The 27,996-nt window shown below is 54.2% G+C and overlaps 7 protein-coding genes across 7 annotated transcripts; all 7 read left to right on the top strand.

The window, feature by feature from the left end:
- Positions 1–5: 5 nt before the first annotated feature.
- On the top strand, positions 6–3,389 carry LBRM_20_1560 (conserved hypothetical protein; the record flags this gene model as incomplete). The annotated part of the gene is made up of 1 exon (XM_001564389.2): positions 6–3,389. The coding sequence occupies one exon, from the start codon at positions 6–8 to the stop codon at positions 3,387–3,389; it is 3,384 nt and encodes a 1,127-aa protein (XP_001564439.1).
- A 2,309-nt stretch (positions 3,390–5,698) lies between these two features.
- On the top strand, positions 5,699–6,628 carry LBRM_20_1550 (conserved hypothetical protein; the record flags this gene model as incomplete). The annotated part of the gene is made up of 1 exon (XM_001564388.1): positions 5,699–6,628. The coding sequence occupies one exon, from the start codon at positions 5,699–5,701 to the stop codon at positions 6,626–6,628; it is 930 nt and encodes a 309-aa protein (XP_001564438.1).
- A 689-nt stretch (positions 6,629–7,317) lies between these two features.
- Positions 7,318–9,729, top strand: LBRM_20_1540 (putative ATP-dependent RNA helicase; the record flags this gene model as incomplete). Its single annotated transcript, XM_001564387.1, has 1 exon — positions 7,318–9,729. The coding sequence occupies one exon, from the start codon at positions 7,318–7,320 to the stop codon at positions 9,727–9,729; it is 2,412 nt and encodes an 803-aa protein (XP_001564437.1).
- Positions 9,730–13,331: 3,602 nt separating this feature from the next.
- LBRM_20_1530 (conserved hypothetical protein) lies at positions 13,332–16,835 on the top strand (the record flags this gene model as incomplete). Its single annotated transcript, XM_001564386.1, has 1 exon — positions 13,332–16,835. The coding sequence occupies one exon, from the start codon at positions 13,332–13,334 to the stop codon at positions 16,833–16,835; it is 3,504 nt and encodes a 1,167-aa protein (XP_001564436.1).
- Positions 16,836–18,413: 1,578 nt separating this feature from the next.
- LBRM_20_1520 (conserved hypothetical protein) lies at positions 18,414–20,291 on the top strand (the record flags this gene model as incomplete). Its single annotated transcript, XM_001564385.1, has 1 exon — positions 18,414–20,291. The coding sequence occupies one exon, from the start codon at positions 18,414–18,416 to the stop codon at positions 20,289–20,291; it is 1,878 nt and encodes a 625-aa protein (XP_001564435.1).
- Positions 20,292–22,152: 1,861 nt separating this feature from the next.
- LBRM_20_1510 (conserved hypothetical protein) lies at positions 22,153–22,650 on the top strand (the record flags this gene model as incomplete). Its single annotated transcript, XM_001564384.1, has 1 exon — positions 22,153–22,650. The coding sequence occupies one exon, from the start codon at positions 22,153–22,155 to the stop codon at positions 22,648–22,650; it is 498 nt and encodes a 165-aa protein (XP_001564434.1).
- Positions 22,651–24,480: 1,830 nt separating this feature from the next.
- Positions 24,481–25,314, top strand: LBRM_20_1500 (putative pyroglutamyl-peptidase I (PGP); the record flags this gene model as incomplete). The annotated part of the gene is made up of 1 exon (XM_001564383.1): positions 24,481–25,314. The coding sequence occupies one exon, from the start codon at positions 24,481–24,483 to the stop codon at positions 25,312–25,314; it is 834 nt and encodes a 277-aa protein (XP_001564433.1).
- Positions 25,315–27,996: the final 2,682 nt, after the last annotated feature.

The following is a 27,996-nucleotide window of genomic DNA, read 5'->3' as shown; positions in this document are numbered from 1 at the left end:
CCAAAATGGCGGCAGCCAGGTTAAACCATTCAGGCGACTTGTCGCATTTCTTAGCGGGCCGATCCCCTGCGTCTGAGCCGCTCGAGATCACGAAGGGGCGAATGCGTAACGGTACCACCGGCCCGAATGACATCGTGGTAGCGCTGAATGGGGACAGGAAGGAAAGCTCACTCGATGGCACCAATGACCCCATGCCCATCATGGCTGGAGGCCTGGCAGATATCAATACGATCCACACGCTGACTAGCAACCTCAGCGTACCCAAGCGGGTGCCACTCAAGCAGAATCGGCGTCTTGCCGTCGATTTGGCGTTCAACGATGAGGCCCCGTCGACATCGACGACCTTTCGCCGCATCATGCACAATATCTGGACCTCTGTCAAGATGATGCGACTCTTTCTCTCTCTGGCGTGGACGGATGCTAAGGCGCGTACCTGCAGCTACTGCCTGGGGTTCTTCTCCGTGCTCGTCGTCGTGCTCCTATGCGTTCTGATGATTTCGCTGCTGGTCCACATGCCGATTGTGTTTCTTCGTCTTTCTGAGGAGACGAATGGCGAGTTTGACCTCCAAATCGTACCCGGCGGGGTCATGGAGCAGGCCATGAGCATCAACTACTCAGTCATCAAAGAGCTGTTCCCTGAGAGTGACCCCGAATATGGATACAACGCCCCTCGCTTGTTGGACATGTACAGGGCTCGTACCACGTGGTCGTGCCCGAACAAGACTCTGACGCGAATGTGGTACAACGCGGACGGAAGTGTATGCAGTGATATTGACTCATGCATGAGCTCTTGCCTCCCAAACGGAACCGCCGTAGTGGGCCTTGTGGCGATTGACGCAGCGGCAGAGGCGCGTATGGGGCTCGGCACGGACTACGATCAACCTACGCTGAACGAAGGGGAGGTGATCTTGTCGCACCGCGCCTCGATTCTTATGGGTGAGGTGAATGTGGGTGACATGGTGATCCTCTACGGAAATGCCCAGGCGAGCACTCAGTTCGCGGTCAGCAAGCTAGCGCATAACGATTCGGCGGAAGTCATCATGACCTTCAGGGTCATCTCCATCATGCCAGAGTCCCAGCGCAAGTTCCCAGATATGGACGCCTATGCCATTGTGTCCTTCCAGACATTCTTACGTGACCTCTCGAAGGGCCTGGGGCCGTACACATCCGCCGCGGGTGTAGAGGGGGTGGCCAATACGAACCCAAACGAGTGCGCGTCTGCCGTGTACTTCATCATGAGCCCGGCGACACGACTGAACGTGTACAGTCCTACGAACTACAACAGGATTCGCAGAAACGTGGTGGCGTGGTCATCGAGGATACTGTCGTCGCTCGGGCTCATGCAGATCAACGCCTTTGCAACGCAGCTGCCCGGTTTGTTCTCGACCCGCCTCTTCAGTGTCTTCACTGGGCTCACTATGTCCGTCATCCTCTTGGCACTGGCGTTCCTGAGCGTTGTGCTAATTTATACCCTTCTCACGGTCGGGGTCGAAACAAAGAAGTACGAGCTCGGTATCCAACGCATGGTGGGTCTCACCAAGGAGAATCTGATTTTTTTGGTGCTCACCAATGCGTATGCGTTTACCCTGCCTGCGTGGCTCATTGGTCTGGTTGCTGGGCAGGGCGCTTATACGGGAATTAGGTTTATGTTCCTGAAGTTAGTGAACGTGGAGCTGCCCATGTTTATCTCGGGGGCTTCCGTCGGGTGGGCCACGCTCGCTGGCCTCGGTATCCCTATCGTTGCCTCGTTCTTCCCGATTCTCTCACTGGTGTCGCAGAGCCTTCCCGATGCCATCAACACCTCGCGTAGCCGCAACAGCGGGGTCATCTACAAGATCCAACGCAAAGACTCGACACAGTGGAGCGGGCCGATGTTCGCCCTCGGCGTGCTGTTCTTCGTCTTTGGGTTCCTTGTCTACTACCTCTTTCCCACCGCGTTAATCACGATGAACCTGGCCTTGATCTTCTACATCTTCTTCGGCGTTCTCATTGGGCTGCTTGCAGGCTTCGTGCTGCTTGCAATGAATTTTGAGCGAGTGGCGCAGACGTCCATCAGCTATCTGCTGCTGTTCTGGGAGAGCAAGGCGGTGTTCTCGTTCATGCAGAAGAGCCTCAGTGCGCATCGGCGCCGCAACCGTAAGACGTCTCTCATGTACGCGCTTTCCCTCGCCTTTATCATATTCATTACGGTGGTGGTGCAGATTCAGCTGATCTCCTTTGAGTACTCGTCTCGCCAGAGTCTGGGCGGCGAGATGATTTTCACCACACGCGACATGACGATGGAAGAGTACTGGGTCATAGAGGAGATTCTCGAAAAGCAAAAGGAGATGGGCATCATCTCCGCATACACTTACGACTACAACAGCTCCCGTGTTTTGTCCTCGCAGTTCACCAAAATCATCTCACTTGGCCGCTTACACAACTCCAGGACGACCCTGAGGCTGCTCTCGCCTAACTACTTTGAGGTGATGGATAGCCAATACCTCAAAATTAACAGTTTTCAGAGCATCATTGGCCGCTACGGCCTTGTGCAGTCCCTCTACAGCCCTGAAGGTCTCTACAAGGGTATCATGTCCTCTGGCGTGGCGGAACACCTTGGCGTTGGAAACGCTGACGGTGTCGTTTTGCTCGAGAGGGGGACGGTGTCCAATGTAAGGCTACGCAAGCAGACTGTGATTCGGACCACAGTCCGTCCTCTTGCCACACTCGACCTGGCTCCAGCAATATCGATGTCCAAATACTCGACCAGCAAGGGTGATCTCGTGGTGAGTATTCCTGGGCTCTTCCGGCAGCTTAATGTGTCCCGCATGAGCGTCCTAAGCGGGAGGGTGGGGCGACTTCGGCTGCGCGTGAAGGACCCTCAGTGGTTCGACTATCTCGATGACCTGCTCACCAGGAGCCTTTCCGAGATGGGTCGTACAGCTACCGTGAAGAACATTAGGGATGTGACGAGCAACGTCGCCTCAGCTGCCAACCTCCTGAACCTCTTCTTCATTATAACCCAGATCATGATCATGCTCATTTGCTTCTTCTCGCTGATGAGCAGCATGACCTCCAACGTGTTCGACTCCTCCAAGGAGGTTGGCGTGCTGCTGTGCTTGGGCATGTCACATTTTCAGGTGTACCGCGTGTACATCTGGGAAGCCTTCGTCTTGGTCGTGTCATCGGGCATCCTGGGGCTCATCGTCGGCCTCATCGTGGCCTACACGATGCAGCTACAGAACGTCTTGTTTACAGAGCTGCCTCTGCCGTTCCCCTTTCCGTACATCCAGCTGTGCATTCTGGTTGGTATGGGTTTCGTTTCGGCGCTGGCGTCCAGCATCAGCCCGGTGGCTTACCTTTTAAGTCTTCCCTCCGTCACCCATATCCTGCGTCGCGTCACTCACTGAGAAATTTTCAGCAGATGGATTTGATATATCACCTACGCGTGGCCTCCCAAGCACACGCCGAGGAAGCATGTACACTGACATGTATGACTCTACCCAGCCCTTCTTTTCGTTCCCCTTTCGTTGCCACCAACCGCGCATTCTCTCTTGGGACTGGAGACGTCAAGGAAAGTGCTGGCAAAGAATGTCGAGGATACCCCAGCGCTTTTTCTTCTTGTGTGTGTGTTTGTGTGTGCGTGGGTGTCTGAACAGACCACACCCATACATGAGGATCTCTACAGAGTGGCCTGCCACGATGCAAGCGTCCTGTTTTGCACATGCCCTTGCCACCACCACCGCCACATTAACAGCACAACCTCCCTTTACTCACAGCGGACTTGGTAAACATGGAGAAGGGTAGTTTTCTGCGCGGTCATCCTCGAAGAGTTTTTTCGTAGATGGCTCCCGCTCGCACTCCTTTCGCACCTTCTGGTGGCTTATTTCTCCTATTTAGTGTCTTTTTTTTTTTTATTTCTTTCGGTGTTGTTGTTCTTTGAGTTTCGTGACTGTTTATCGGCATGTAGTTGGTGTGGCCCTCTCCTTCATCATCCTTGTGAGTGGATTTGCTGTATATCTTTCTTACGTTTCTTTCTGCTTCCCGACGGTGTGTATACTCACCTCATGGTGCTAGTGTATAAGTGCGTATATATTTTTCTCTCTCGGCTCTGCACGGACACACAAGCCGCCCACCGATAACAAGTGCTGGTATACGTATGCGTTGGTTTCGATTGAGTCTGCGCGAGATTGTTTTTCTGAGTGCGCAAGAGAAGGAAGAAAGCCGAGGGTCCGAACCACAACCTCTCTCTCTGTCCCTCCCGCCAAGAGGAGGAAATCAGTGGGAGACCAATGCAAAAACACAGGTGTGCTCGAAAGATCGAGGAAAACCGACAGATGAGTTAAAGAGTTGCGGCGGGTAAGATCCTCATGAGCCACAGAATCAGCAAGAGACAGTGAAAAGGGGAGGGGGTGCAGCGAAGAACACTCAACACCGAATGACTTTCTTGTGTGTGTACGGGTGTGTATAAGCTGCTTGCCTCTCCTCTCCCCGGTTTCCAACAGACTTGCTCTATTTTCTGCGTATATTGCTCCTGTGAAGCTCAGTTCAATGATAGCGGCTCTCTTGTGCGCGATTTGCTTTCGAATCTCTCTCTATCCTTGTGCCAGGGTGTAGATGTCCTCTGTACGCCTGTTCGTCTTACCCACTTACGTGCTTTTCCTCTCTGAACCTCTGCTGTATCTGCGTAGGGTTGTGTATGCGCCTTGCTATCTCTGCCCCCTTCCCTGCGCGCGATTGTGACTCTTTGCTGAATCTCTGTGTTTGCCGATCCTCCACCCTTCTTTGTTATGCTCTGTTCTTTTTCTCTCCCCTTTCCCCCGCTCTCTCGTTGTTGGTAATCGTGTGAGTGTGTGTGTGTGTGTGTGTGCTTGCTTGTTTGTTTAGTAATGTTCGTGCATTAGCTCTTCTGATCACCGAATAATCAGCCGGGTGATGTGGGTGTTGACCGTCCTACCAAACACCACTGAAGGGGAAAATAAACGAAACACAGAAGAGCAAATACACACCAATCTTCTTGAAACAGCCAAGAAGCCGAACGAGAAAAGCATCACATGCCCGGATGGCATGATCAAGTATTGTGTGGATAGAGAAGCGTGTGGCATTAGCTGTATTGGCATGAGTGCTAAACGGGGCTAGAGAGCATCCCCCCCCCCCCTGTACTCGCACCCTTCGTTCTCTTTCGCTGTACCTCCTCTCTCCAAGATGAAGGTTGCGTTGCATCTCGCCCATGCCCCCGCCTCGTTCGTGAAGCGCCACCATTCTTTGGCTGGTACTTCTCTTTTTTCCATAACAAAGAGAAGAAAAAACATGACAACGAATTTGATGCGTCTCACTCAGGTCTTACCTTATTCCCTTTCTCGTTTCCGCCAGCGTTGTTTTCCCTTTGCCACTTCGGTAACCACAAATCCTCACGTCCATTGAAGGCCAAAGTTCGAGGACAGAAGGTAAGCTGATACGCCCGTATACATACACCTGTTGTTGCCTTGGTGCCACTAGACATCGTATTGCCTTCTCGATTGTGCCCATTTTGTTTTTGAATGTGGGTAGAGAAGCGCAGCGAAGTGAACCGCAAGCCCACGTCAGGGACATTGAGAGACCTTCAACGCACACTTCACTTGAGCCTCTCTGACGAAGGCGCGCGCACGGCCGCATCTTCTTGTTGGCCCGCTCTCTATTAGGAATTTCTGGCGCTGTAGTCTATTCTGCCAAAGTCCCTATGTCCGATACGCTACTGGCTCCGTCGCGGGCGAAGGTTCATCACAAGTGCGCTGTGTATTTGGGAAGCAGCACCTTCGTGGAGCTCGATGATGATCCCTCGACAATCACTCTCGAAGACCTGTGTGAGGCGTTTGGCACCCCGTGGGAAAGCGGTATGCACGTGAGACACCGTGCCACCGGACGCGTCGTGGCCACACTTCCCTTTGAGCCGATGCCATCTCTGGACGACGTGTCAGACGTTACCATTAAGGCAGAGGTCATAGCGGCGACCGCAGGCACGGGCGACACAACTCTTCCAACCTTCTCCGGTAACGCTGAGGAGGAGGATGCCGACGCCGCCGAGGAGGGAGAGACAACCTACGCTGTCATCTACGACCTGGTTACCCCGACGGCGCCAGGGGATGGTGAGGACAGCGAGCTGGCGGCCGCTGTAGCAGCGGCTGGTCTTTCGGAGAACCTCTCGGCAGACGCAGACGGTGCTCCCAGCATCGGAGAGACAATGCGGCAGCTGGTGGAGCTGGGTGCAGCAGAGTTACTCACGGCGCAACCCTTGTCCGTCTCTCAGGCGAGGCGGGAGTACAATCCTCCAGACGCCCCGGGGCTTTTGCGTCGAATCGTGTATCCCGCGTCTCAGTACTCGCCATACCGCCTCGATCGAGACCCGCTCTCTGAAGACAAGCTCTCCCTGTGCCAGTCCTATGCTGTGGCCACTGGAGCTGCTTCAGGGTCCTCGCCCCTCACCTGCGCTGGCTCGCATGCGCTGCCGATGCACGATCTTGGTGAGGGGGGACCATACACTAGCTACCTCGATAGCTACAGCCTGACTTGTCCAATAGCTATGTCGTTTGTGGAGTCACCCGTGACGGACAAGAGAGCGGTCGTCATTCCTCTGTCAGATGACGAGCATCATCGCATTTTCAGTGCGTGAGCTCATCGATTTCAAAGAGGCCCCCCTCCCCCTTCGTTGTGTGTTCACCCAGCGGTTTTCCCTTTCCTTCGTGCGCAATGGCACGTGAACTGAGCAGCGAAGAAAAAAGTAATCGCACGAGGCGAGAAAAGAAATGTTGTCGTTGCTTTGAGTCCAGTGTGCCGGTTGCCGCCTCAGTCGCGGGCTCAGCACACCCGGTGAGAGAGTGAGGCCAGGGGCTCCATCAGAAGAGAGCGAAAAGAGAGCGAAGACTGCCTGTACGTGCACCGAACTGAGTGTCGTTTCTTTGTTTTTCTCAGACTTCGTTGAGTGTGCTTCTGCTCTCTAGCTGTCTCGCTTTCTAGAGCGTGGAACCACGTAGCTCCTCCGTGTTTTTCCCCAGTGCCTGCTTCCGTGCCTCAGCAGGGACACCAAGCTCCCCACTGCTCTTCCGCCAGTGGGGGTGTTCCACTCGAGTTGTCGGGTCGTTGCCTACGTGCCCATTGTATCTGCCGCTCTTGCTCTTCTTTCCGCTGCGGCGCTCCCTTGTGTATGCCCCCCCCCCCTGTCCTCTGTCTGCCTCCTCCCTCATCTACTTGAACGACAGTGAATCCATCGAGCGGGATTCATTTGAACCAAACGTCTTCCGTGCCAGCGCTGCTGCCCGGGTTTTCCCCATCACTCTTTTTTTGAGGCAAAGAATCGCCGGCATGAGTGGCTGTCAAACGTGGGAGGCAGCCGTGCAGTCGGCGGCCAAGTCGAAGAAGAAGGGCGGGGGCTTTCAAAGCTTTGGCCTGGATAAGCCACTCCTCGATGCGATTCTGAAAAAAGGCTTCTCCGTGCCCACCCCGATCCAGCGCAAGGCAATCCCGCCAATGCTGCAGGGGAACGACGTGGTTGCCATGGCTCGCACCGGGTCGGGAAAGACAGCGGCGTTTCTCATTCCAATGTTAAACGCCCTGAAGGCACACTCAAAAGTGGTTGGCATTCGCGGGCTAGTGCTGTCCCCGACGCGGGAGCTCAGCCTGCAGACCTTACACAACGGGTTCGCGCTTAACAGATTTCTCGATTTGCGCTTCGCTGCCTTGGTGGGCGGAGACTCGATGGAGCAGCAATTTGAGCTCTTGGCGTCGAACCCCGACGTGGTCGTTGCGACGCCCGGTCGTCTTCTGCACATCATGGAGGAGGCTTCGCTGCACCTCACGAGTGTGCGCTGCCTCGTTCTGGATGAGGCGGATCGCCTATTTGAGTTGGGCCTGCAGCCGCAGATCGGAGCCATCATGCAGAAAATACCCGAGTCCTGCCAGCGTGCCCTCTTTTCCGCGACGATGCCTAGCGTATTGGCGGAGTTCACGAGCGCTGGCCTGCATAACCCGGTTGTCATACGCCTCGACTCGGAGATGACGTTGAGTGACCAACTCAAGCAGAGCGCCTTCCTCGTGCGCAACGGCGAAAAGGTTGCCGCATTGATCGTACTGCTCAAGCGCCTGCTGCACGTTGGAGAGGCCATCGTGAATAATGCGCAGGCGCTCATTTTTGTCGAATCCAAGTTTCATGTGGAGTATCTGCAGATGATTCTGACCACCTACGGTATCTCAGCGAGTGCGGTACACGGGCAGATGGACCAGGAGGCTCGTCGCCTTGCCGTGCGCAGCTTTGCGAAGCGTGAAACAACTGTGATGGTGGTCACGGACGTGGCGGCGCGCGGTTTAGACTTGCCGCTGCTCGACAACGTTGTCAATTTCTCTTTTCCCTTCAACCCAAAACTGTTTGTGCACCGCGTCGGCCGTGTCGCGCGCGCCGGTCGCTCCGGTACGGCCTACTCTCTTATGACCTTCGAGGACTTTCCGTACTACATCGACCTCATGCAGTTCATAGGCCGGCCCCTGCAGTCCGCCCCAGTACCCGGCGACCTTCTTTTCACTCCAGACGACGGCTGCTACGGCCGCTTACCCGAAGAGGATATTCAGCTCGAGCTCGACTTCCTCAAACGCCTGCACGAAAACGATGTAGAGGTGCGCAACATGGCGCGAGTGGTAGAGCACGCACATACAAAGTTCAACCGCACAAAGAAGAAGTCGACGCACGAAGCGATACAGGAGGCCCGAAAGCCGCAGTACGCCTTTGACCGCACCCCACTGCATCCAATGCTGCTCGAGCGCCTCGGCAGCACCCGGCTACGCGCTGATGAGGCGCGCTTCGACCTCAAGCGTTTCAAGCCGAAGGAGCTCTTCCTAGAAATGGGCTCGAAGGAGAAGCTGTTTGCGATTTGCCGGGCGGAAACAGCGCAGTCTTTGTCACGGCCTACCAAGGCCGATGGCGAGGCGGAGAAAGGCGGAGCGCCCTCAGCGGCGCCAAATGAGAAAAAGCTCTCTCTTGCCGAGCGGATGCTGCAGCGTGCGCAGGAGCGCAAAAAGCGTGAGCGCGAAGGCGGCAGCTGCAGCAGTAGCAATTCCCTTCACAGCGACGATGCGGTGATGAACGTGGTGACCCATTCGCGTCAAGCGGCACTGGGACAGGAGGAAAGCATCGAGTCCGGCGCCTACCGTGACGTGAACTTCTTCATGGTCCTGGAGCGGCGTGACACCCTGAACAACGCTCACTACTCTGTCAAGGATGCGACAATGGATATCACTGCCGAGACGGCTGAGGAGGCTGCGCAGCAACGGCAGGTGTTTGCGTGGAGCAAGAAAAAGAATCGCTATGTTCAGATGCACGTCAATGACGCCAAGGCCCTCCTGAAAGGCGTGAAGAACGAGGCCGGTAGGGCCATCAACTACAAGAGCAAGCTCCAGGCCTACTCGAAGTGGCTGAAGAAGAGCAACATGCGCATTCAAGATGTTGGCGAAGAGGAGGACCTCGTGCCGCTGAAGCGCGCCAAGGCAGCAGCCTTGTCGTCCCACCCACAAGACGGTGAGGGGGACGGCGATATTGTAGATATTAGCGACCCGAACCAGGGCAAGAAACTCCGCGTTGGTCGAAAGCAAAAGCGACTTCCCAAGGATGGCCATGTACGCTCTTTCGAGGAGATGGCGACAATGCGGCGCAAGGCAGAGAAGGAGAAGAACCGCTTGGCGCGTAAGAAGCAGCGCCATGACGTTGGAAAGAAGAAGGGCAAGTAAGCAGCGCATAATGCTTAACCAAGAGCGAGCGGGGGTGGGTGTGAGGTAAGGACCTGGAGAGGGGCAAGGGCTGCAACGCAAAGAGGGTATGTATGTGTGCGTGCGTCTCTGTGCGACGCGGCCGCCTCCCTCGCGTTCTGCTTCCTCCGACGGTGGTACCATCAGTGCAATAGTGTCCTGGCGTACTGGTGTACAGGAAAAGGAGGAGGAGGAGGAGGAGGGGGTGCGGAGAGGAGAGGGGCGCCGTTTCGCCTAGTCGGTGAGAGCTTGTCTCGCGTTTTGCCCGTTTCTGTTTTTCTTTTTTTTTTTTCCATCTGCCTCTTTTGTAATGACGCGTAACGTCGACGACTAACGAGATAAGTGGATGGGCCACTGGTGAGTGAAACGACTTGTTGAGCTTGGGCGCCTCAGTATTACCGTGTAGGTGGTGGGACACAGTGACCGCGCCAAAGTGCAACGGAACCGACAACAGAAGACGCAAGCGCAAACGTCCCCCTCCCCAGGTCTAGTCCTTTGGTAACCAATCCATGGTGTTTTTTTTTGGTGAATCACCGCCAGCAGCGAAGGGCAGAGAAAGCACGAGTACGCTCGCTCACAAGCTCTCACTTTGCTTCTTCCCAGCGTACATCCTCACAGGCGGCTTCACAAAAACACGAGAAAGGTGTGTACGCGCGTGCATCTCGTTTGTTGTCGTTGTCGCCCTCTTTCCTGGCCTGCGGCAGGAAGACGAAAAGCAGCGAGACATTGAGGGAAAAGATCGCCTTTTTCGTTGCATGAAGTTCATTTTTTAATTTATTTTGAGATCGTAACGTTGTGAATGTGCCATTTCAACCTCTTCGACTCCGCGCTCTTTCTGGTCTTCTCCCTCCAACTTGTCTCTCATCTCCTCTTCCACTTTCTCGCTGCGTGCTGACGTGACTTTCCACTTGTGTTGACACACCATCGATCATTACCGCACCCCTTTGCCTCTCCTAAGACGGGTCGAGCGACCTTCGTGTGCCGCCCTTTTCGCGACGCACCTCCTCACCCTCAATGCCTTTTTATTAGGTTTTTTCTTCAGGTACCTAACTTCTCCATGATTCACACGCGCGCACTTGAGAGACCTTTACCGGTGTGAAATAGCCGGTGCCTCTTGTCGTTTCTTTGGCCTGAGTGTATTGTGGCAAACTCCTTTTCTCTTTTCATGCTTTTTATTTTATTTTTCTCGCTTCGCTCACTACCTGGATGCCTTTGTGTGTAATAGTGCCTGTCAAGGTGAGAGAGTGCATGCGCTTGTGCGCTGTCTCGGTGCGTTTTGTCTAAGCGTGCCAGTCCCCTCTTCAGGTTGTTTGCTGTAATGTGGTGAAGGTGCTTAGCATGGGTTAGGGTTAGGGTATTCCTAGGACACGAGCGAAGGCCCCCCCCCACACACACACACGCACACCCACAGAGGCGCACAGACAGACACCATCATCGATTCCTCTCGTGCGTCATTACTCCTCTTTCTCTCTACTAAGCGAAACACTTGAGTAAAGTCTCTTTTTTTTTCTTCTTGTGCACCTCCCTAGGCATTTTTTTGTCTTTATCTTTTTTCTTCCTGACGTGTGTGTGTGTGGGAATGTTTGAGCTGTTCTCTCCCCCGTAGCTCCTCGTGTCTGTGCGACGTCTCCTCTCAGTTTCTTACTGGATGTCGTACTTGCGCGCGTATCTCCGTGCGCCTGTGTCGCTCTACGCATTTTGCACATGAGTACCGTATAGCTTATCCTCTATTATTCTTCCCTTTTTCATCGACTTTCCTCTTTCCTCTTTTCTTTTTCGCTTACTCGATTCTGTGTCGAGGTTTATGTGTGTGTGTAAGGGGAGATGGTTGTGGTGTACGTACTTCATTGTATTATGTTGGTGCTTCGCCTTCTCTCTTTTTTTTATTCGTACGCACTTTCGTTTCTTTTTATTACTTCCACTATTCCTCTTTACATTCTATCTGTTTTTCTTGTTTGGCCTTCGTTCATTGCTTCTCTCTCTCTCTGGTTGTAGGAATATATGTAGTGAAATTCGCACCGCTCTTTCTTTCCAGTTGACCTTTCTGCCAAGGAAGGGCATGTACAGCACACAGCGAGGTGTCTCTTGTGCTGCTTTCTTCCGGGTAGTGAGAGGAAAGGGGAGCATTCCTTCGCTTGCTCGTTTTTAGCTCTTTTCTTTCTTGTTTGTTTGCCAGTGTTGTCTCCATATCCGCTCGCCCTCTCTGTAGCGCGTGGATTCATCTTCTTTTCTTTTTTTTTTTCTGGAGCGACACTGGCGTCTTTCTGTTTTTTTTTTTTTTTTTGCCTTCAGCTGCTCTGATTTTTTACTCGCCACGCCATCTCAGTCTTCAGTGCTCAGCAGGACAAGACCGAAGGTGGCAGCGGAAAAAAATGAACACACAAGAAAAGATGGCGAGGATCAGCCAGCGAAGAATGGCAATGTCGTGTTTTTTTTTTTCTCCTTTCCTTTTCGTTGCTGTCCGACATGGGTGGAGCGAAAGTAGTTAGTATCAGTGAAGGTTAGGGACGTATGGCGGTGGTGGATTGGAATGAATGACGAACCACAGGAATCACCACGCAGCAGCGTCTCGTGGCTGGAGTGCTCTTTTTCTCTTGATTATTATTCATGCCGGTCATTGTGTTTTCACTTTTGTATGACTGTGTCAGTCCTGTTCCAGACATATGCTAGGTCTTCAGCAACGTGGGAAAACACTTGGTTAGCAAGATGACAACACAAAGAATAAGAATCGGAGCAGTATGGGCATGGAAAAGAGCACTGAACTCCAATGGCACGCGTTCCCCTTCTCCCTCCCCCCTCCCTCCCTCCCTCAGAGCCGACGTTTCACCCGCAGGTCTGTGCAAAACATCTTGGTATAAGATGAACCAGTAATGCTCGTGATTGAAGCTTGAAGGTCGCTGCCGATGCGATGTTGATCCACTACACTGCACCACGCAGAGGGGCACTGCTGCGAAGCCATGGCTGTTTAGTCGCTTCATGAACGCCCTTCAGAAGCAATTTGATCGGGTACTTAGCCCGGAAACTCGTTTTGAGAGTTGCGCGCACTGCTTTATGTGGCAATGGAAGTGAGGGAGCGCTCTCAGTCAAGGAATGTACTGGCGCTCATGTGTACATCTTATACAGATGATAACGAAAAAAAAAATGTACGTTTCCCTCACGTCTTGCCGCCTCTTTCCTTCTTACTTCCCCACCCTTCAACTAAACCTCTGCGTACGCACGCAAACGCGCACGCACACGCACACACACACACACAGCGAGTGCGTCCATCCTCCTTTGCTGGGGCGTCTCCTCCTTGCTGTGTATATAACAGTAGTCATCACCTCAGGGCGGGTCAGGGATCTGAACTATTTGTGTTGGAAATTACCATGAAGAGTGTCCGCCAAAGTGGGCGACACGGCAACAAGGATGCCAAGTTGCGATCCAAACGAACCTACAGGGGGCGGTACGACCAAGCCCCCAGAAGCTCCCCAAGGTATGCCGCCGCGTCCGCATCCCCACCGCCTGTGGCGCCTCTGGTCCCTCCCACAGCGCAGCAGCTGCAGAATGCCCCGCTTCTTGTGTTCACACGATGGAATGAGACAGCCATGGAGGCCCTGCGTAGCGGCGATCATGACTCATGTCGGCGCATTCTCTCAACACTCCTACCGATCCTGGAAGCACGCCTACACGCCATGCAGTGCAAACCATCACCTCATATTTCTGAAGTCGCCCTCCAGTCATGGCGTCTCGCGCACGCGCTGACACTCAACAATCACGGATGCCAACTACGCCGCTACGGCCTCACAACTGAGGCACTGCAGGCGTTTCTTCGCGCAAAGGAGATTGAGACACTTGTGTTAGGCAAGCCATCGTGCTCGACGATGCTGAACCTCTCCGCCGTGCTGCTTAGCAGCGGAGCAGCAGAAGAGGCGCTCACCATCTCGAAGGAATGTGTGATGGCCGCACAAAATGGTGACCCAATTCTCTTCATCACAGCCGTGCACAACCTCGCCGTGGCACTGGGGCAGCAGACGAGCGACCGCGAGTGCAAAGCAGCCCTGCCGACCATGCTGCAGGCATTACGTGAGGCGCAGAGCGTACTTGGTGAGGAGCACCCAACCACAGTGATGCTCAAGGAGAAGTGCGGCTTGACGTCCAGCTGGATCTCGCAAGACAGCGGTGCCGAGGGTGAGCAAGGGAGTGCCGCGTCCGTGCGTGGCGTTGACTGGCCTGCAAACCACAGCGTGTCGTGTGAGAATCCTACATCGCCGTCGCTTTTGCCAACGTCAATGATGGCGCAGGAGAAGGCTAGAGCTGCTCTTCACACTCTCGACTTCGGAGAGCCCCTTCATGCCCAGCCGCTTGTACACGCTGCCGCAGCCCTTCCCACTCCAGAATTGGTTCACAATCACACGAATGTGAGGAAAGAAGAAGCGTACGGTGTTTCCATCTCACGGCACTCGCTGAACCTAGGGGCATCCAATGAGCATCATGCGGCGAAAGCGACGCCAGAAGATGAAGACTTGTTGTGCCCACAGCGACCACGTTCAACACTCCTCGACTCTGTGGCGGACGCTGGTGTTGAGCGTGCTGCGCTCGCTGTGACCGCGCGTGGCGAAACTGCATTGGCTCTGCCGCTCCAGGGTTTTCAACGACGGGGCAGCGTCGCGGCCTCTGTCCACCAACTCTGCCTCGACTCTGCAAATCTTTCCGGCAATCAGCGTAGCGTCGCCAGTACGCCCCTAGAGACGGTGCTGCAAGAGCCTTTCCAAGCTGCTTCACTGATGCTGAGCCGCAGCGCTCCCAATCACGTAGGGCCTGCTGGCTCGATACACCGTCTGTGGAGAAGGAGCGCTGAAGATCACAGAAACGCCCCTTCCTTTTTGCGCTTCAGTGTCCCGCTTCCCCCCTTACCAGCAAACGCGGCCTCCCTGCCACTGCGCAAAATCGCCCCTCCAGCAGCTGCAGCAGGGTCATCGAACGCAGGGGTGCAGTGTCGTTGCACAAAGGTGCGGCGGGCAACGGTGCCACGGAACGTCAGTGTATCGGACGAGGACAGCAATCTAGGTGGCACTACGGCGACCACGCTGACCGACACAATGGCCACAACTGAAGGCCTGAACGCCTTCGACACAGGAGAGAAATCAGCGACTGCGATTGGGAGTCCCGCAACACTGCGGTCAGCGCCGCAGCTAAGCCTCTTTGGTAAGAAGGGCCTTCTGCACTCCGGAAAGGCTGCGCTGCGTGAAGTTGAGCTGGAGGAGGAAAGAGTGTACCGTGCGCAGAAGGAGGTCGAGCAGAGGGCCGCGGAAGCCGAAAATGCCTTTCAGTGCGGCTTCAAGGAAGTTCAGCTTCGCACCCAGAACCGCGCAGCCCTGACCATACAACACGCGTGGCAGCAGTGGTGGACCTCCGTAGGTCGCTCACGCCGACATGTCCAACTGAAGAGACTCGAGGAACTGCAGCGCCGCCGCCGTGAGCGGCTGAGTCTCGGTGCAATGGACAGGAAGAAGTCGGGCAAATCTTGGACAGTCGCCATTCCGCCGCCATTGCTCCAGCAGCACGGCCACGTCGGTGGCCACGTCGTACCTGCCGTCATAGTGCGGTGCTCGAGGACGTGGCTGGCCAAGACGGTGTGCCGCCGGTATGTGGCGAAAAGCCACCCTCGTCCAGTTGACACTCGCCTCCATGAAGCCGATGTGCGTCGCTACGTCTGCCAAATCCAAGCGTTGTGGCGTGGCGCCATTACTCGCCATCGTCAAGCGCAGCAACAGCTCTTCACTGAGAGGAACAACGTGAGGGGCGTAACCACTGTGTATCGGCTGCGCGCCGAGACTGAGCTCCGAGAGTACTCTGCTCTGGTTCTGCAAATGGCGTACAGGAGCTACCGTGCACGCCAGATACGGTGTCGGCTCTACTTTGAACGATACAATGAGCCGGCAGCAACGATCCAGCGCTGGCTGCGATCCACGCTGGCCGATCAGCGTAAACGCGGCGTTGACTGGCGCTCTATGTGTGAGCGCAACGCGGCAGCGACGGCGATACAGCGTGTGTGGCGCGGTTACCTAGGCCGAATCACATTCCACATGCGCGAGCTTCGACTTCGAATGGACCGAACCGGCTCGTATCCGCTCGCCATTGAAGCGAGTGTGAATGCTGAGCGGCGCCTCGTCGCTATCCGCGGAGGAAAGAGCAGGGATGTGAAGCGCCTCTCGGTGGAGACGATGAAACCCCCGCAAGACGCTGCAATGAAAATGGAGGGCCCGCTTCCTCCTGTGAGGGAAGTGGATACCCTTGTGGCCGAAACGACGGCATTCGAGTCAAAGCGAAGGTCGGCGCTCACCGAGGCATACGCAGCTAACTGCCTGCAGCGCAGTAGCGAGGTGCAGCGACTGCGGGACGAGGAGCGCGACCGGTATCACATTGGCCTTTACGTGGACGTTATGGCGTCCAAGGAGCGCCAGGCGTGGAAGGAGTCCTTGAGGATTCGGCCTAGCAAAGTGCTGCGCTGTCGCGCCGCGATGGACGCACGCATTCACGAGGAACAGCGTGCTTTTACGGAGCAGCGTGCCGCACTTGTGATTCAGCACGCTTATCGGACCTGGTGGAAAATGCAACAGGACACGAGTCGAGACACCAGCTTGCTCTGCTACGCACGTGCACTCTACCAGCAGCGCGAGCTTGGTGCTCTGGTGGAGCGGAAACAGCGGCGACGGGACATTGTGCGAGGGATGGCACTTTACGGTGACACTGCTGCGGCGATGCGACAGGCTCGCGTGAAGGCAGCTGAAGAGCTAGCTTTGGTGGCAGACTACGACGGCCCTCCTTGCATCAGCAGCAGTCCAAATAGGATCATGATAGTACCACGCAAAGACGGGATGATGATTGCGCCGCATGCAGAGCGTATGGCGCGAAAGCAGCAGCGCCAGGAACAAGAGGCGGTACAACGGCGAGACGAGGTGCTAGTCGCCCTTACCTATCCACATGACATGGCGCATGTGCGAGAAGGCCCCGTAGAGTGTGTGACACGCATTGGCACTACGTACGAGCATCCCTACTACATCTCATACGTGAACGAAATGCATCGCCGCACTCTTGGGATTGACTAGCACAAGAGGAAACAATGCCTTATGAGTAGAGCTTCCCCGCGGACTCTCACACGCAAAGGTCGCTCTACATGTCCTTCTCCTCCCTACCATCACCCCATACAGGGTTTCTTTGAGGGGGGGGGGGGAAGCTCCTTTTTTTTTTTGCTTCTTCTCCACCACGTTTGTTAGCTCGCTCTTTGGGTGCTCGCGTCGTCGTTGGATGAAATCGGCAAGAGAAGACGGATGGGCGAACCTGTGCGTCTTTTGTTCAGCGTATACGTAGATGTATCTCTATAGGCATAAATCTACCTGAGGTGGGGGAGGGGGGGCTTCTTTGAGTGACTTTGTTTTGTGCGCACACATGCCCCCTCGCAGGCCGGCGGCGTCGCCGGTGCACATCTCTCTTCCTGTTTTTCTCTATGGTTTGGATTCAGGACGACTTCTCTTGTGTTATTGGACTTCTCTTCCCAGCGCACCCTCCGCTCCCCAGAGGAAACCATGTATAGTACTTGTGCGTTACTGCGCAATCTTTTTTCTTCAGTTCTTTCGCTTCCTCCTCATCGCCTCCTACCTGTTGCTGTTCTCTTTTCTGTGTTCGTGTATGAAGGACTCGTTTTGTGTCCTCATCAGCTTGTCAAACTCGTCCTCACGTGGCAGGTACGCGGATGTGCGCTTGAGAGTTTCACCATGTCACGCTTCTGGAAAAAAAAAATTGACAGAAAACTACACCGAAACAAGTGGCTTCGGTTCCCTCAATCGCAAATCTTTTCCTCCCTTCTCTCCCAACACCGTCATCTGTGCCAGCGAATGAGTGTGCGGGCTGTAGGAATACGTGCTTCGTAACAGGACCACCGGTGACCCGACTTACATCATTGCGCTGCTGTGACTTCGCGTCGCATTTGCGATGATGGGGATGGTGGCCGCCAATGATGCCCATTCGATTGCTCTATCCTATACTTCTTGGAGGAGCTCTTTACAGACGCTCTCGCTCGCTCGCTTTCTCAAGGCTGCGTACATGCTGTCATTTATCCCGCACTTCTGTCTATCCCCACTCACTTCTCCCACGCCACACCTTATTGATTCCGCAACTGATCCGTCGACCACCATTTTCCGCCTCCATCCATACCGGCGTACACCTGCGCATGCAGAGCTGAATCGACCTAGCAGTGAACTAAACCCAACCAACGTTTGCTTCTGAGTGCACGGGGCGCGTGTGTGTGATTCGTTGTTTCGTTCGTATCTACGATTTCCTCTCTCTTTTTCTTTATTGTATTTTAGGACGGTACTGCCCACAGCCTCCTCTCTTGCACGTTCTCCTCCTCCCGTCACTCCATCGCTTTTCTATTCGCGCGATCTCCTTTCCTTGTTACCCCGAGCTTAACGCAGAGGCTTCTGCGCTGCGCTTCAGGTGGGAGGTTCGGTACTTAGCTCTCTCTTTTGCGGGCACTCTCCCAGAGCGTAACTCCGCTCTTCCACGTGTCTCAGCTGTGGGACCTCCATCTCCTCTACAGCTAATCCAGCGGAGCTTCACCAGCGGCTTTGAGTCGTGAGAAAAAAAACAAACAACAACTAGATTTTATTTCAACTTAGAAGTTTAAAATGATCACAGATGCCGAGTTTTGGATAGAGGTTCGCCGCAACACGAGCAACGGTGAGTGCATCTTCTCCAGCATGCTCGCCCTCATTCACGCACGGCAGTCCGCCATCGACTCGCACGTAACGACAACAGAGCGTGAGGTGTACAAGCTCACCGCGTGGGGCAAGAAGCGCCGAGACGAGGTGACGGGTCGTGTCTTGACAAGTGAGGAGAAGCAGGAGATGGCGCTGGAGGCGAAGGAGAAGGACGCAGCGTTGAGGGAGATGGGGAAGCCACTTGAGCCGAACAAAGCCTTCTGGGCCGGCAGACCACCAGAGGACACCCAGGCGTATGGCGTTTCGTCGAGCACAATGTGTGTGCTTCAGCAAGTGATGATGTTCGCCGTGCCCCTTTACGTGTTGCGCTACAACGTCCCCGCCATGTCTATGAGCTGGAACACCAGCTGCTTCATCGACCGCCAGTCGAAGCAACTCATTACGTTCGGTTCTGGGCACGGCGTGAAGGTGCCGCAGCACCTGCGCTGTCGCGGCTGCGTGGCAGGGGAAGGCTTCTTTGCTATCCTCACAAGCGAGGACGAGGTCTGGTCATCCGGCGGGCTGAAGGTGTCGAGCTCATCCGTTGATGGGCCGACGGCGCTCGGTCGCGAGGACGCGATGACGGGCATTGCTGGCAAGACCCTAATGCTGGTGGGGCACGGGCAGCGCCTCGCCATTGTGACGCGCGCCTTCACGGTGCGCTCGCTCTCCGCGCTGTCGAACCAGACTCGGTCAATTATACCGTCCCGCCATGTTCGCTTCTTGGACTTAGGCTACGGCGAGGACTACTACATGGTCGGTACTGACTCCACCGTTTACAAGACCACAGCATCGAGGCGCGCAGTGAGCACACCACGGCGGGTGATGACGCTGTGCCGCACCCCCGTCTCTCGCGTCGCCAGCGGTATGGGATTTTTGCTGATTATTGACCAGAACGGTCATCTCTATACGTTGGGCCGCAACAAGAAGGGGCAGCTCGGTAATGGCATGGTGCAAGATGCACGGCGCAAGCCGTACTTGCAGGATAAGCTCACCCATCACTACTTTGTTCAGGTGTCCGCTGGTGACTGCCATTCCTTGGCGTTGGCGAGCAATGGCATTGTCTACGGTACGGGAAGCAACGAGAGCGGCCAGCTTGGCCTCGGGCGGGGTCTGAAGCAGGTGTGCACATTCACACCCATTCCGCTTGGCAGTAATGTGCGGTGCATCGGCATCGCGGCTGGCCCGGCGGGGAGCATGTTCTACTGCGAGAATGGCCAGGTGCTTGCCTGCGGTCTTAATGACAGCATGCAGCTCGGACTGGAGACTACCGAAAAGATTGTCTACGAAGCGACGCCCATTACGGTGCTTGCCAATGGCGTCGAGTCCTACACGCTGGACTTCGGAGGCTTTCGCCGCCCGGAAGGGAACAGCATAGATGCGCTAGAGGGCATGAGTGGCGCAGCTGGCAAGAACGGCGGCATCTCCACCGCCTCGCCCGCCTTGGGCGGCTCCTTCAGCTCAAAAAAAGTGCTCACTAACCAGGACCAGACGGAGCTAGCAGTCACAAATCTCTCCGCGAAATCGGAAATCAACGTGACGGATGCCAACAACGGCGATGCCAACCTCGCACGGAAGGAAACGGTGCTGCTTGACGAAAATGACAATAGTGAAGAGAATCACCAGCCGGTAGAAGATGCCATCCCTGTGCATCCCTCCCTTTCTCAGAATCCGAAGCGTAGCAATCAGGCACAGGCACGATTGAAGAACATGGGTGATAATGGAAACAGTGACGCAGCCACACGACGAAAAAAGAGCACGGCGAGAAAGCAGAAGTCCCAGTGCGCCTGCTGCACTGTCACCTAGCAGACCGGTGGATGTTGGAGTACGGTGCTCTGTTTTTCTTTGCCGGTGCGATAGTACGCTTGGTTGCCAGCGTATGTGTGAGGCTGTTCGCGCAAAGAAGTGAGTGGTGGGGGGGGGTAGTTGTGGAAGAAGCGAGTCAAGAGCGAAAAAGGGATAGCGATGCTGCTTTCGACGGCGATAAACGTGAGCTTCACACGGTGCGCCAGTAACCCCCCTCCCCTCCCCCCCCCCCCCCACACACACACTCACACTACCACGACGGAAAGCGTGTACTCCACTGCTTTACTTTCTTTGGTATTCGTTGTCGGTGTTGATGAACTGCATGGAGGTGTTGTCTGTCACTTCCGTTTTTTTTGTCCGTGTGCAGCGCACGCGAGCACTCGCACAGGCGAACCCACCCAACGAAAGGAGCTACAGATGGGCCCCTTTCTCTGCCCTGGCGTCCCTCTTGTTTTTTTTTTCTGTTCTTCAGGGGCGGTTTACCTCATCTGTAGAGCCCTTTTGCCATAGTGATATCGCCGTGAAGTGTAAGTGGTTAGTTATTCTGATTTCCGTTGTGTATCTAATCCACGCGCGCGTCCCCTTCTATGGGGAGATGGTGGTCGCTTATGGGCGGTTTAGGATGTCTGTATCGACGGGTGTGTGGAGATGTGTCTGCCGGACACAATTAACTTCCATTCTGTTGTTTTATATATATATATATATATATATATCTGGCGCATGAATTTGTAATGGGTGCGGGGTCAGCGTGGAAACCAACATTTTTTTTTTCCCGCTGTGGTTCCTTTGGCATGTGTGTGTCTTCCGTCTGTGTGTGTGTGTGTGTGTGTGTGTGTGTATGTGTGGCGACAGGCCTGTCTGTCCTTCTCTTCCCTTTCGATGATTTCTTCAGTTCTCCGTGTCTGTGGGTTTTTGCATTTATTTGTCAAATCTCCACTATTCTCTCAGCTGTGAGATACTCGCTCCTTTTCTTTCTCCTCGTCTCTCGAAGTGCGTAGATATTGATACGCGCTTGACCCCCTGTGCGCTTTTTGTTCATTCTTGTCTGCGCTGATTACTTGTGCCCCTGTTCTACTTTTCTGTTTACTGTTGTGCGACGTGTAACGACATTACTTCAACACGAGCAAAGATGGAAGAGGAGACACGGACACAGAACACACGTTGTGAAAGAACTGCTGAATCACACTTCTCTCTGGGCCCTAACACGTCACCCCCATTCCTTCTACTGTCTCACCGCTTTCCCGCAATACACTGCATTTCTGTGAGAGGCTTGTAAGGAGCCTGACTCGATCGATTTCACAGGTGCAAGCACTGCCTAAGAAGACCCTTCGAAACTGTCAAAGGGGTCTTTGAACATATTCTGTAACGCATCACTCTCTTGATCATTTTTTTTCTTATTTTTCGTTTCTTCTTTCGCTCTATGCATGCCCATGACACGAACATATCCATCGATATCGATGTCTGTATCGATACATACGCGCCTGCATCTGCGCGCACCCGCTCGCGTTTTTTCTTTTTTTTTTTTTTGCTCTCTCGGTGCGTCGACGTCAGTGTGCGACAAAACAAAAACAAAGACAAAAGACCGCCCGAGTGCGTGCCGGCTGCAGAGCCGCCAAACCATTATTGAAACGCTCGAGTGCATCTCTCAGGTGCTCTTTTCTTCACTTCCTTGTTGTGCTTCCCACGTCGTTTTGCACACCGCACCGGTGCCTCTCACACACCAAGGCAGAGTAGTACGAATACAAAGAAAAGACTGGCCTGTTTCTTCTTGTAGAGGTCTCTCTATTCACTCCTCCCCTTTTTCACATCTTCACGCGCTCGAGGGCTGCTCGTCTCACTGTCCGCATCTTCTCGCGTCATAATGTTGTGTTGTGCACGATTGACGCGCTCTGCAGTGTTTTGGGCATCCACGGGGCGCCGCTCGGGAGATGCAGCAGCAGCAGCGGCGCAGAAAACCACGTTCCGCGTGAAGGCATTTACGGATGCCGTCAGCGACACCGTGGCGAGCGGTGACGCTCAACACAGTCGCGCAGACACCTCTCTTCAGCACGCCAAGGAAGAAAGCGATGTGCCTCTTGCACACGTGGAGAAGGCACCGCAGCAGATGCCAAAGTTCCTCTTTCAGAGTCGGCGTGGTAGCAGCTCCTCGGAGTACTACATGACCCGGAGCAACGCGGGGCACCCAGACACGGTCGCAGAACTTCTCCGCGCCGGCCGCACCGATCCGGAGTGGATGTGGCTGAAGCTACTGTGCTTCCTGTGTGTCTCGTCGACATTTGGAACGACATTATACAGCTACTTCTTCGCTGAGCATATGAAGTACTTCAAGGATGAGCCGTGGTCGCCCTTCACCTACTAGCAGAGGGCCTTCGAGTTTTTGAGTGGGGGTGTATTCTCTGTAGCGGTGCAAGCCACCTGTTGTATCTACTACGCCTACATTGGTTCCACTATTTCTGTGTGTGCGTGCGTGTGTTTCCTCGTATTGCGTAGCTTCACACCTCCTTAAACGCAACAGGGAGTTTTTCGCTTTTAGCGTCCATTCTTTGCCATACAGCACAGGCTCAGCTCTACTCTACTCCGTTCTGTCATCGGCTTTGTTGGGTGGTGCGAAACAGGAGTAGGTACGGGCTGGAGCTGTGCTGACCCAGTCCTCTGAGCACAGCTTCCTGCCCTACTCTCTACCCTCTTACCGACCCGCCTCAGAAGTCTCTCCGGTGCTATGCCATCTAAAGGCTAGCCGCCGACATCAGCAACAGTGTATCGCTTTGACCTCCCTACGTTGTAGGTGCATGATCCTGTCACTACCAAAAGTGGTTCGGCATTGATTGGAATCGGAGAGGGGCGGAGCTGCTTGGCTTCCACCCAGAGTGAGAGTGGGGTACTGGGCCCTGAGACGCCAAGCGCTGGAGGTGTTGCCCGTCATGAGAAATATCAGAACCAAAGCAAATAACAAAGTAAATGCTGCCGATGTTTTCAAAAAGGTGCCGTGCATTGAGTGTTCGGCTATCACGTAGTGTTTATGGCGCTTGTGGAATGGCTCCCTTGACAGCGCAGAGACCGCAGGCGGGCGAAATCCTTGAAGGACATCTCGTCAACATTCTTGTTCACGATGCCCTCTTTCGCAGCCCTCACCCCTTTTAGCGTTCTCCATCCATATGGGTGTCCGCATTGATTACATAGGGCGTGACCCTCCAATCGAGTCTACCGATGTTTTTCCCTCCACCCCCTCCCTCTTTTTTTCATCACCTCGCCTTTTCTGCCTCGCTTGTCTCTTCTATGCTGATTTCTCTGTGGTGGATGAATGGCACCTTCATGAAATAACAAGAAATGACAGTGCGTCGCTTAGGTATAGCGTAACGTCGTGATGCGTGCATTGTGTTGCCGATGTCGACAGGAACACGGTGCGGGAGACAGTTTGCTGTTAGAGGGAGATCGATGATGATGATTGTGTAAAGAGATTTGTTCATATTCTGATCTTGGCACTCGACCGCCCTTGGGTGGAGCGTGCACAAGTCTTAGGAAGTGTTGTCCCTACTTAGCCGAGGCTGAGGTTTCCCCTCTTTTCAGTTGAACTGCCGCACCTAGTGCTGCTGCTTGTATGCGTGAGTGGATGAGGTGTACGCATGTGTTCGGATGCATGTTCTTCGTTCTTGTTTAGAACTTGATCGTTTTGCTTTAGACAACCTTGCTGAAGTGTAGCAGCGGAGGCACATCTCTTGCAGCGAAGACTTTCTTTTGACTCTGCGGAAGGGATTCTGGTTAGCTTGTAGTACTCAGAGGGTGTCGTGGGGGAGGGGGAGGGACATTTCTGACACCCCCCCCCCTATCCTCTGTAAGGCAGCGATCTTTGGGCAGTCACGTTAAGCGAACCCTTTCTCTCCCCACTTTGCTGATGTCTGCCGCTTACCACGTAGTCTCTAGCGCCGCGACGGACGCACGGATTTGCGGTTATGATCGTCTTCTAAACCCTCTCCCACAGCGTCTCTTCGTAAGGTCCTGTGCGCCCTACTACCTTTCCCCGCAGCTACGTCTTCCGCACTCGGGATACACACACCGACAACCTCTGCTCCCCACCACCGTCACTATGCCACGCAGACACAGCACAACTATTACTCCCTCCTCCCCCTCCCTTCCTCCTTCCCACCTCCTATGAACAGACCGAGCAGCTCGCCGTAGTTCACCACTCTAAATGTCGACCTCCAAGGCGGACATCGTCGTGTTCATCACCGGGTACGGCCCCTTTGACACTGTGAAGGTGAACCCCAGCACTGCCATTGCCCTTTGCGTCGTGGAGGACCTGAAGCGCCACCCCGACGTGACGGAGGTGCGCTACACGGAGCTGCATGTCAGCGCAACGAGCGTCGCAGCTTATTTTGAGAAGGTGGAGAATGACATTGCCCAGATCATCACCGAGCGCGGCGCCGCCAAGGTGAAGATCCTTCTGTGCCATCTGGGTGTTCACAGAGACACAACGGGGGTCATCCGCGTTGAGGTACAGGGCTATAATGAGCTCTTTGCTAAAATTCCTGACGTAGATGGTAGGGTATTCGATCACACGCTCATCATCCCTGAAGACGGCACCACGGACGTCTTTCAGGAGAGCTGGTTTGGCAAGGATGGATCGCCGCAGTTCGATGACCTGCAGCGTTTGATTGAGCAGCTGAATGACAACATTGCCGCGTCGTGGCAGGACACCATGACGAGTACGGCGACCAAGAAGAAGTTGATGTCGGCAGACAGGAGCGGTGGGGCCATGGTGATGCCGGTGTTCCAGGCTCCACGCTGGGCGATTTCGCGCAATGCAGGACGCTATCTGTGCAACTGCGCTCTCTACCGCGCACTTCGACTCCAGGAAAAGAATACGGGAGTCGTGTATGCGATCTTTATTCATGTTGTCGATCCGAGCTGCGGTAAGACAGAGATGGAAGGCGGTCCGATTGTGGCGTACAACCCATCGATCATGGTACAAGCCGTACAGGTGATGTGTTTCATGTGCGGCCTGCTGTCTTTGATGACCGCATGAAGAAGTCATAAGGAACGCAAGAGAGGTGGGCTTCCTCACGCGCTTGAGCACCGCCATCCCCCCTCATTCTCGGACCATACTACGGAGAACGTGAGGCGAGGGATCCATACCGCCTCTATGTTCTGCGTGGTGGCTCTCTCTCCTTGCTTGTGCACATTGACTGGACGTCTTGTCGCCCTCCCGTAGCCCATCCTGCTAGGTGTCTCTCGAAAAGGATATCGTGTATGCGTTACGTCTTCTGTGCCCCTATAATAGAAACATGATGAGGACGGAGGGGAGGGGAGGGGGTAATGACACTGTCAAGACACCCTTTCTGATCTCCGCACAGGCGCATAGCTGCCTACATCTGCAGTCTCCCACGTGGGGAAGAAGTCCACCTGGGGGGTTGAACTTTTCATCTCCCTCAAACGTCGCAGTGATGAACCCCTCGTTTCATGGTGGTACTGACTCACTATTCGTAGGGCCCATCTCTGCGCGGACTCTCCCTTTTCTAGTCCTGCTCCCTGGTGTCTGCACTTTGTATGACATCGCGTAAAACATTTTCTCCCCGTCTTCTCTTTCTCTTCTGATCGATACGCTAAGTCTCTTCTTTGTGTGTGTGTGTGAGAGCGGGTGTCCGCACTACACCCTCTTCCTACTCCCTGCACCCCGAGAGTCACCGCGTAGCAGGTGGGTTGTTGCTCTGTTCTGTCTTGACTGTCTCTGGCGTCCTGGTGCTGTGGTGGTGCAGAGGGATACTTTGCAAGTCTGTGTTTTTCTTTTTTTTCGTTGTTCGTTGGTATTTCGAGGGAGCGGGGGGAGGGGAGAGGCGTACGTATGCCGTGGATCGGTCTTCCTCTTCCACCGCCTCTGCCGCCCTTTTCCTGTTTTGCTGAAGTGCCTCACGCCTAGCAGTCAGACCAACAACAACAAAGACACACATGCCAGCAACGCGAAGCCGAAGATATCAAAGAGTTCCCCACACCCCTTTCTTTCGTTTACGATCAAACTACGCACATATACACCCCCGAAAAAAAAAGGAAGAAACGAGTGAATGCATAGCACAACACTGAGTTGAAGTGAAATTAACCGCTCCTTATTTTTCCTAGCTCGTTGCTTATGCTCTCTTTCACTTTCTTTTCTCTCTATTTTACATACATCCACCACCACCACCACCTTCATTCCTCTACACCTGAAGTTCCATACACACGCACACACAACAGTTAATGAAAAGAGCAGCGAACAGAGGCCGCGAGCCCACCCATTCGCTTTTCATCGACGAGGAAACGCTGTAGAGGTTATTCTCTTTCCCGCCTCCACACACAAAACGCAGACGTGCGTGCACACTCGCGGCTGCTGAACCGAAAAGGACTTTTGAGGACGGATAGACTTGACTCCCCTCAGCCTCTCACAACTCAAACAAAAACGGGCGTGGCGGCGTAGTGAGCAGAGGAGGTCGAGGCATAGAAAGCGCACGCTCGTGGAAAAGGAAGAGTGCGAGGTGACTGAGGTTGCGTACGCGGGGTGTGCCGAAGGGACCGAGAAAGGACAGGAAAAAGGGGGAAAAATAAATCCGAAAACCAAAGAAGAAGCCAAAGCGAACGACCGGAGACTGGCGAAGGTAACGGGCACAATAGCGCACTACACTACGTGCACTAGAAGGCACCAAAGAATCTCGTTCTGTTCTCCTTTAGAAGGAAGAGGAGAAGAGAAAGTGGAGCAAAGAAGATTAGCGACCTTCTCTTGAACACGCGAAAAAAAGTGACCTGCTGCCTATTTATCCTTGTGCGGGTGTGTGTGTCTGGTATTTTGATTGTCGCTTGCCTCTTCCCCCCTGCTGCTGCTCCTTTCCGCCTTTCCGCATCGCTCTCCATCTCTTGCGTTTTTTCGGAGTCTTGTTGGTCCTCACTCTTCACTGCTCTTCTGTGGGTTCTGCCTTTTCTCTTCGTTTTGCTGGTTACCTCTCTCTCTTTTTTTTTTCTCATCTACAAATTGGACAGGGGCCTCTCGCGTGGTTTCTCTTCCCGCCCCCACCTCCCTCTCTCTGATATCAACGCTCTCTTCCCTCTTCTTCTCTTGCCTGTCCCTCTTTCTCTCTCTCTCTCTCTCTTTGTCTTCCTCGTAATATTCGATACTACAAACTGACACCTCTGGTTACGCCACAGCGGGCGGTGTGTTGCCGCTGCTGACTCCTGGTCGTGGTTCTTGATGCGTTTGTGATTTGGTGTTGTTGTTGCTTTGTGTCGCCAAACGTAGACACCCAGAGAGAGGGAGAAAAGTGGACAGCCTTTACTGCGGTTTCGAGAAAGACGCCGTTCTCTCTTTCCACACTTTCGCTGGGTTTTAGCGGGACAGTGGACTTCTTCCCGCTCTGGTGGTGTATGCTGTTGAACCCCAGCGACTTGGCTTCGTGGTGGGCTAGTTTTTGCCGCGTGAAAGCGACGCGGGTGTGGGCTGCCCATACACCAGAGGAACCTGCTCCCTTAGCCACTCATTGATCTTGCGGTCTTTTTGAAGTTTGCTTGTTTCTTATTTTTGTTTTTTATGAAGCTTTTTTTTTTTCTGTGAGTTCATTGTGTCTCTGTGTGTCATCCCCCGTGAAGTCTTATCCATTGGCGTTTCGAGCCTTCACAAGTGATTCCGTTGCTGCCCCCCCCTCTGCGGGTTCTCTTTGTGTACGACTCTCTCCTTTTTTTTCTTTGT

The sequence above is a fragment of the Leishmania braziliensis genome (assembly GCF_000002845.2).
Source record: "Leishmania braziliensis MHOM/BR/75/M2904 contig, possible fusion of chromosomes 20 and 34".
Lineage (NCBI taxonomy): Eukaryota > Euglenozoa > Kinetoplastea > Trypanosomatida > Trypanosomatidae > Leishmania > Leishmania braziliensis.
Note: the sequence above shows the minus strand (reverse complement) of the source record. Positions and strands in the feature narration are given on the sequence as shown.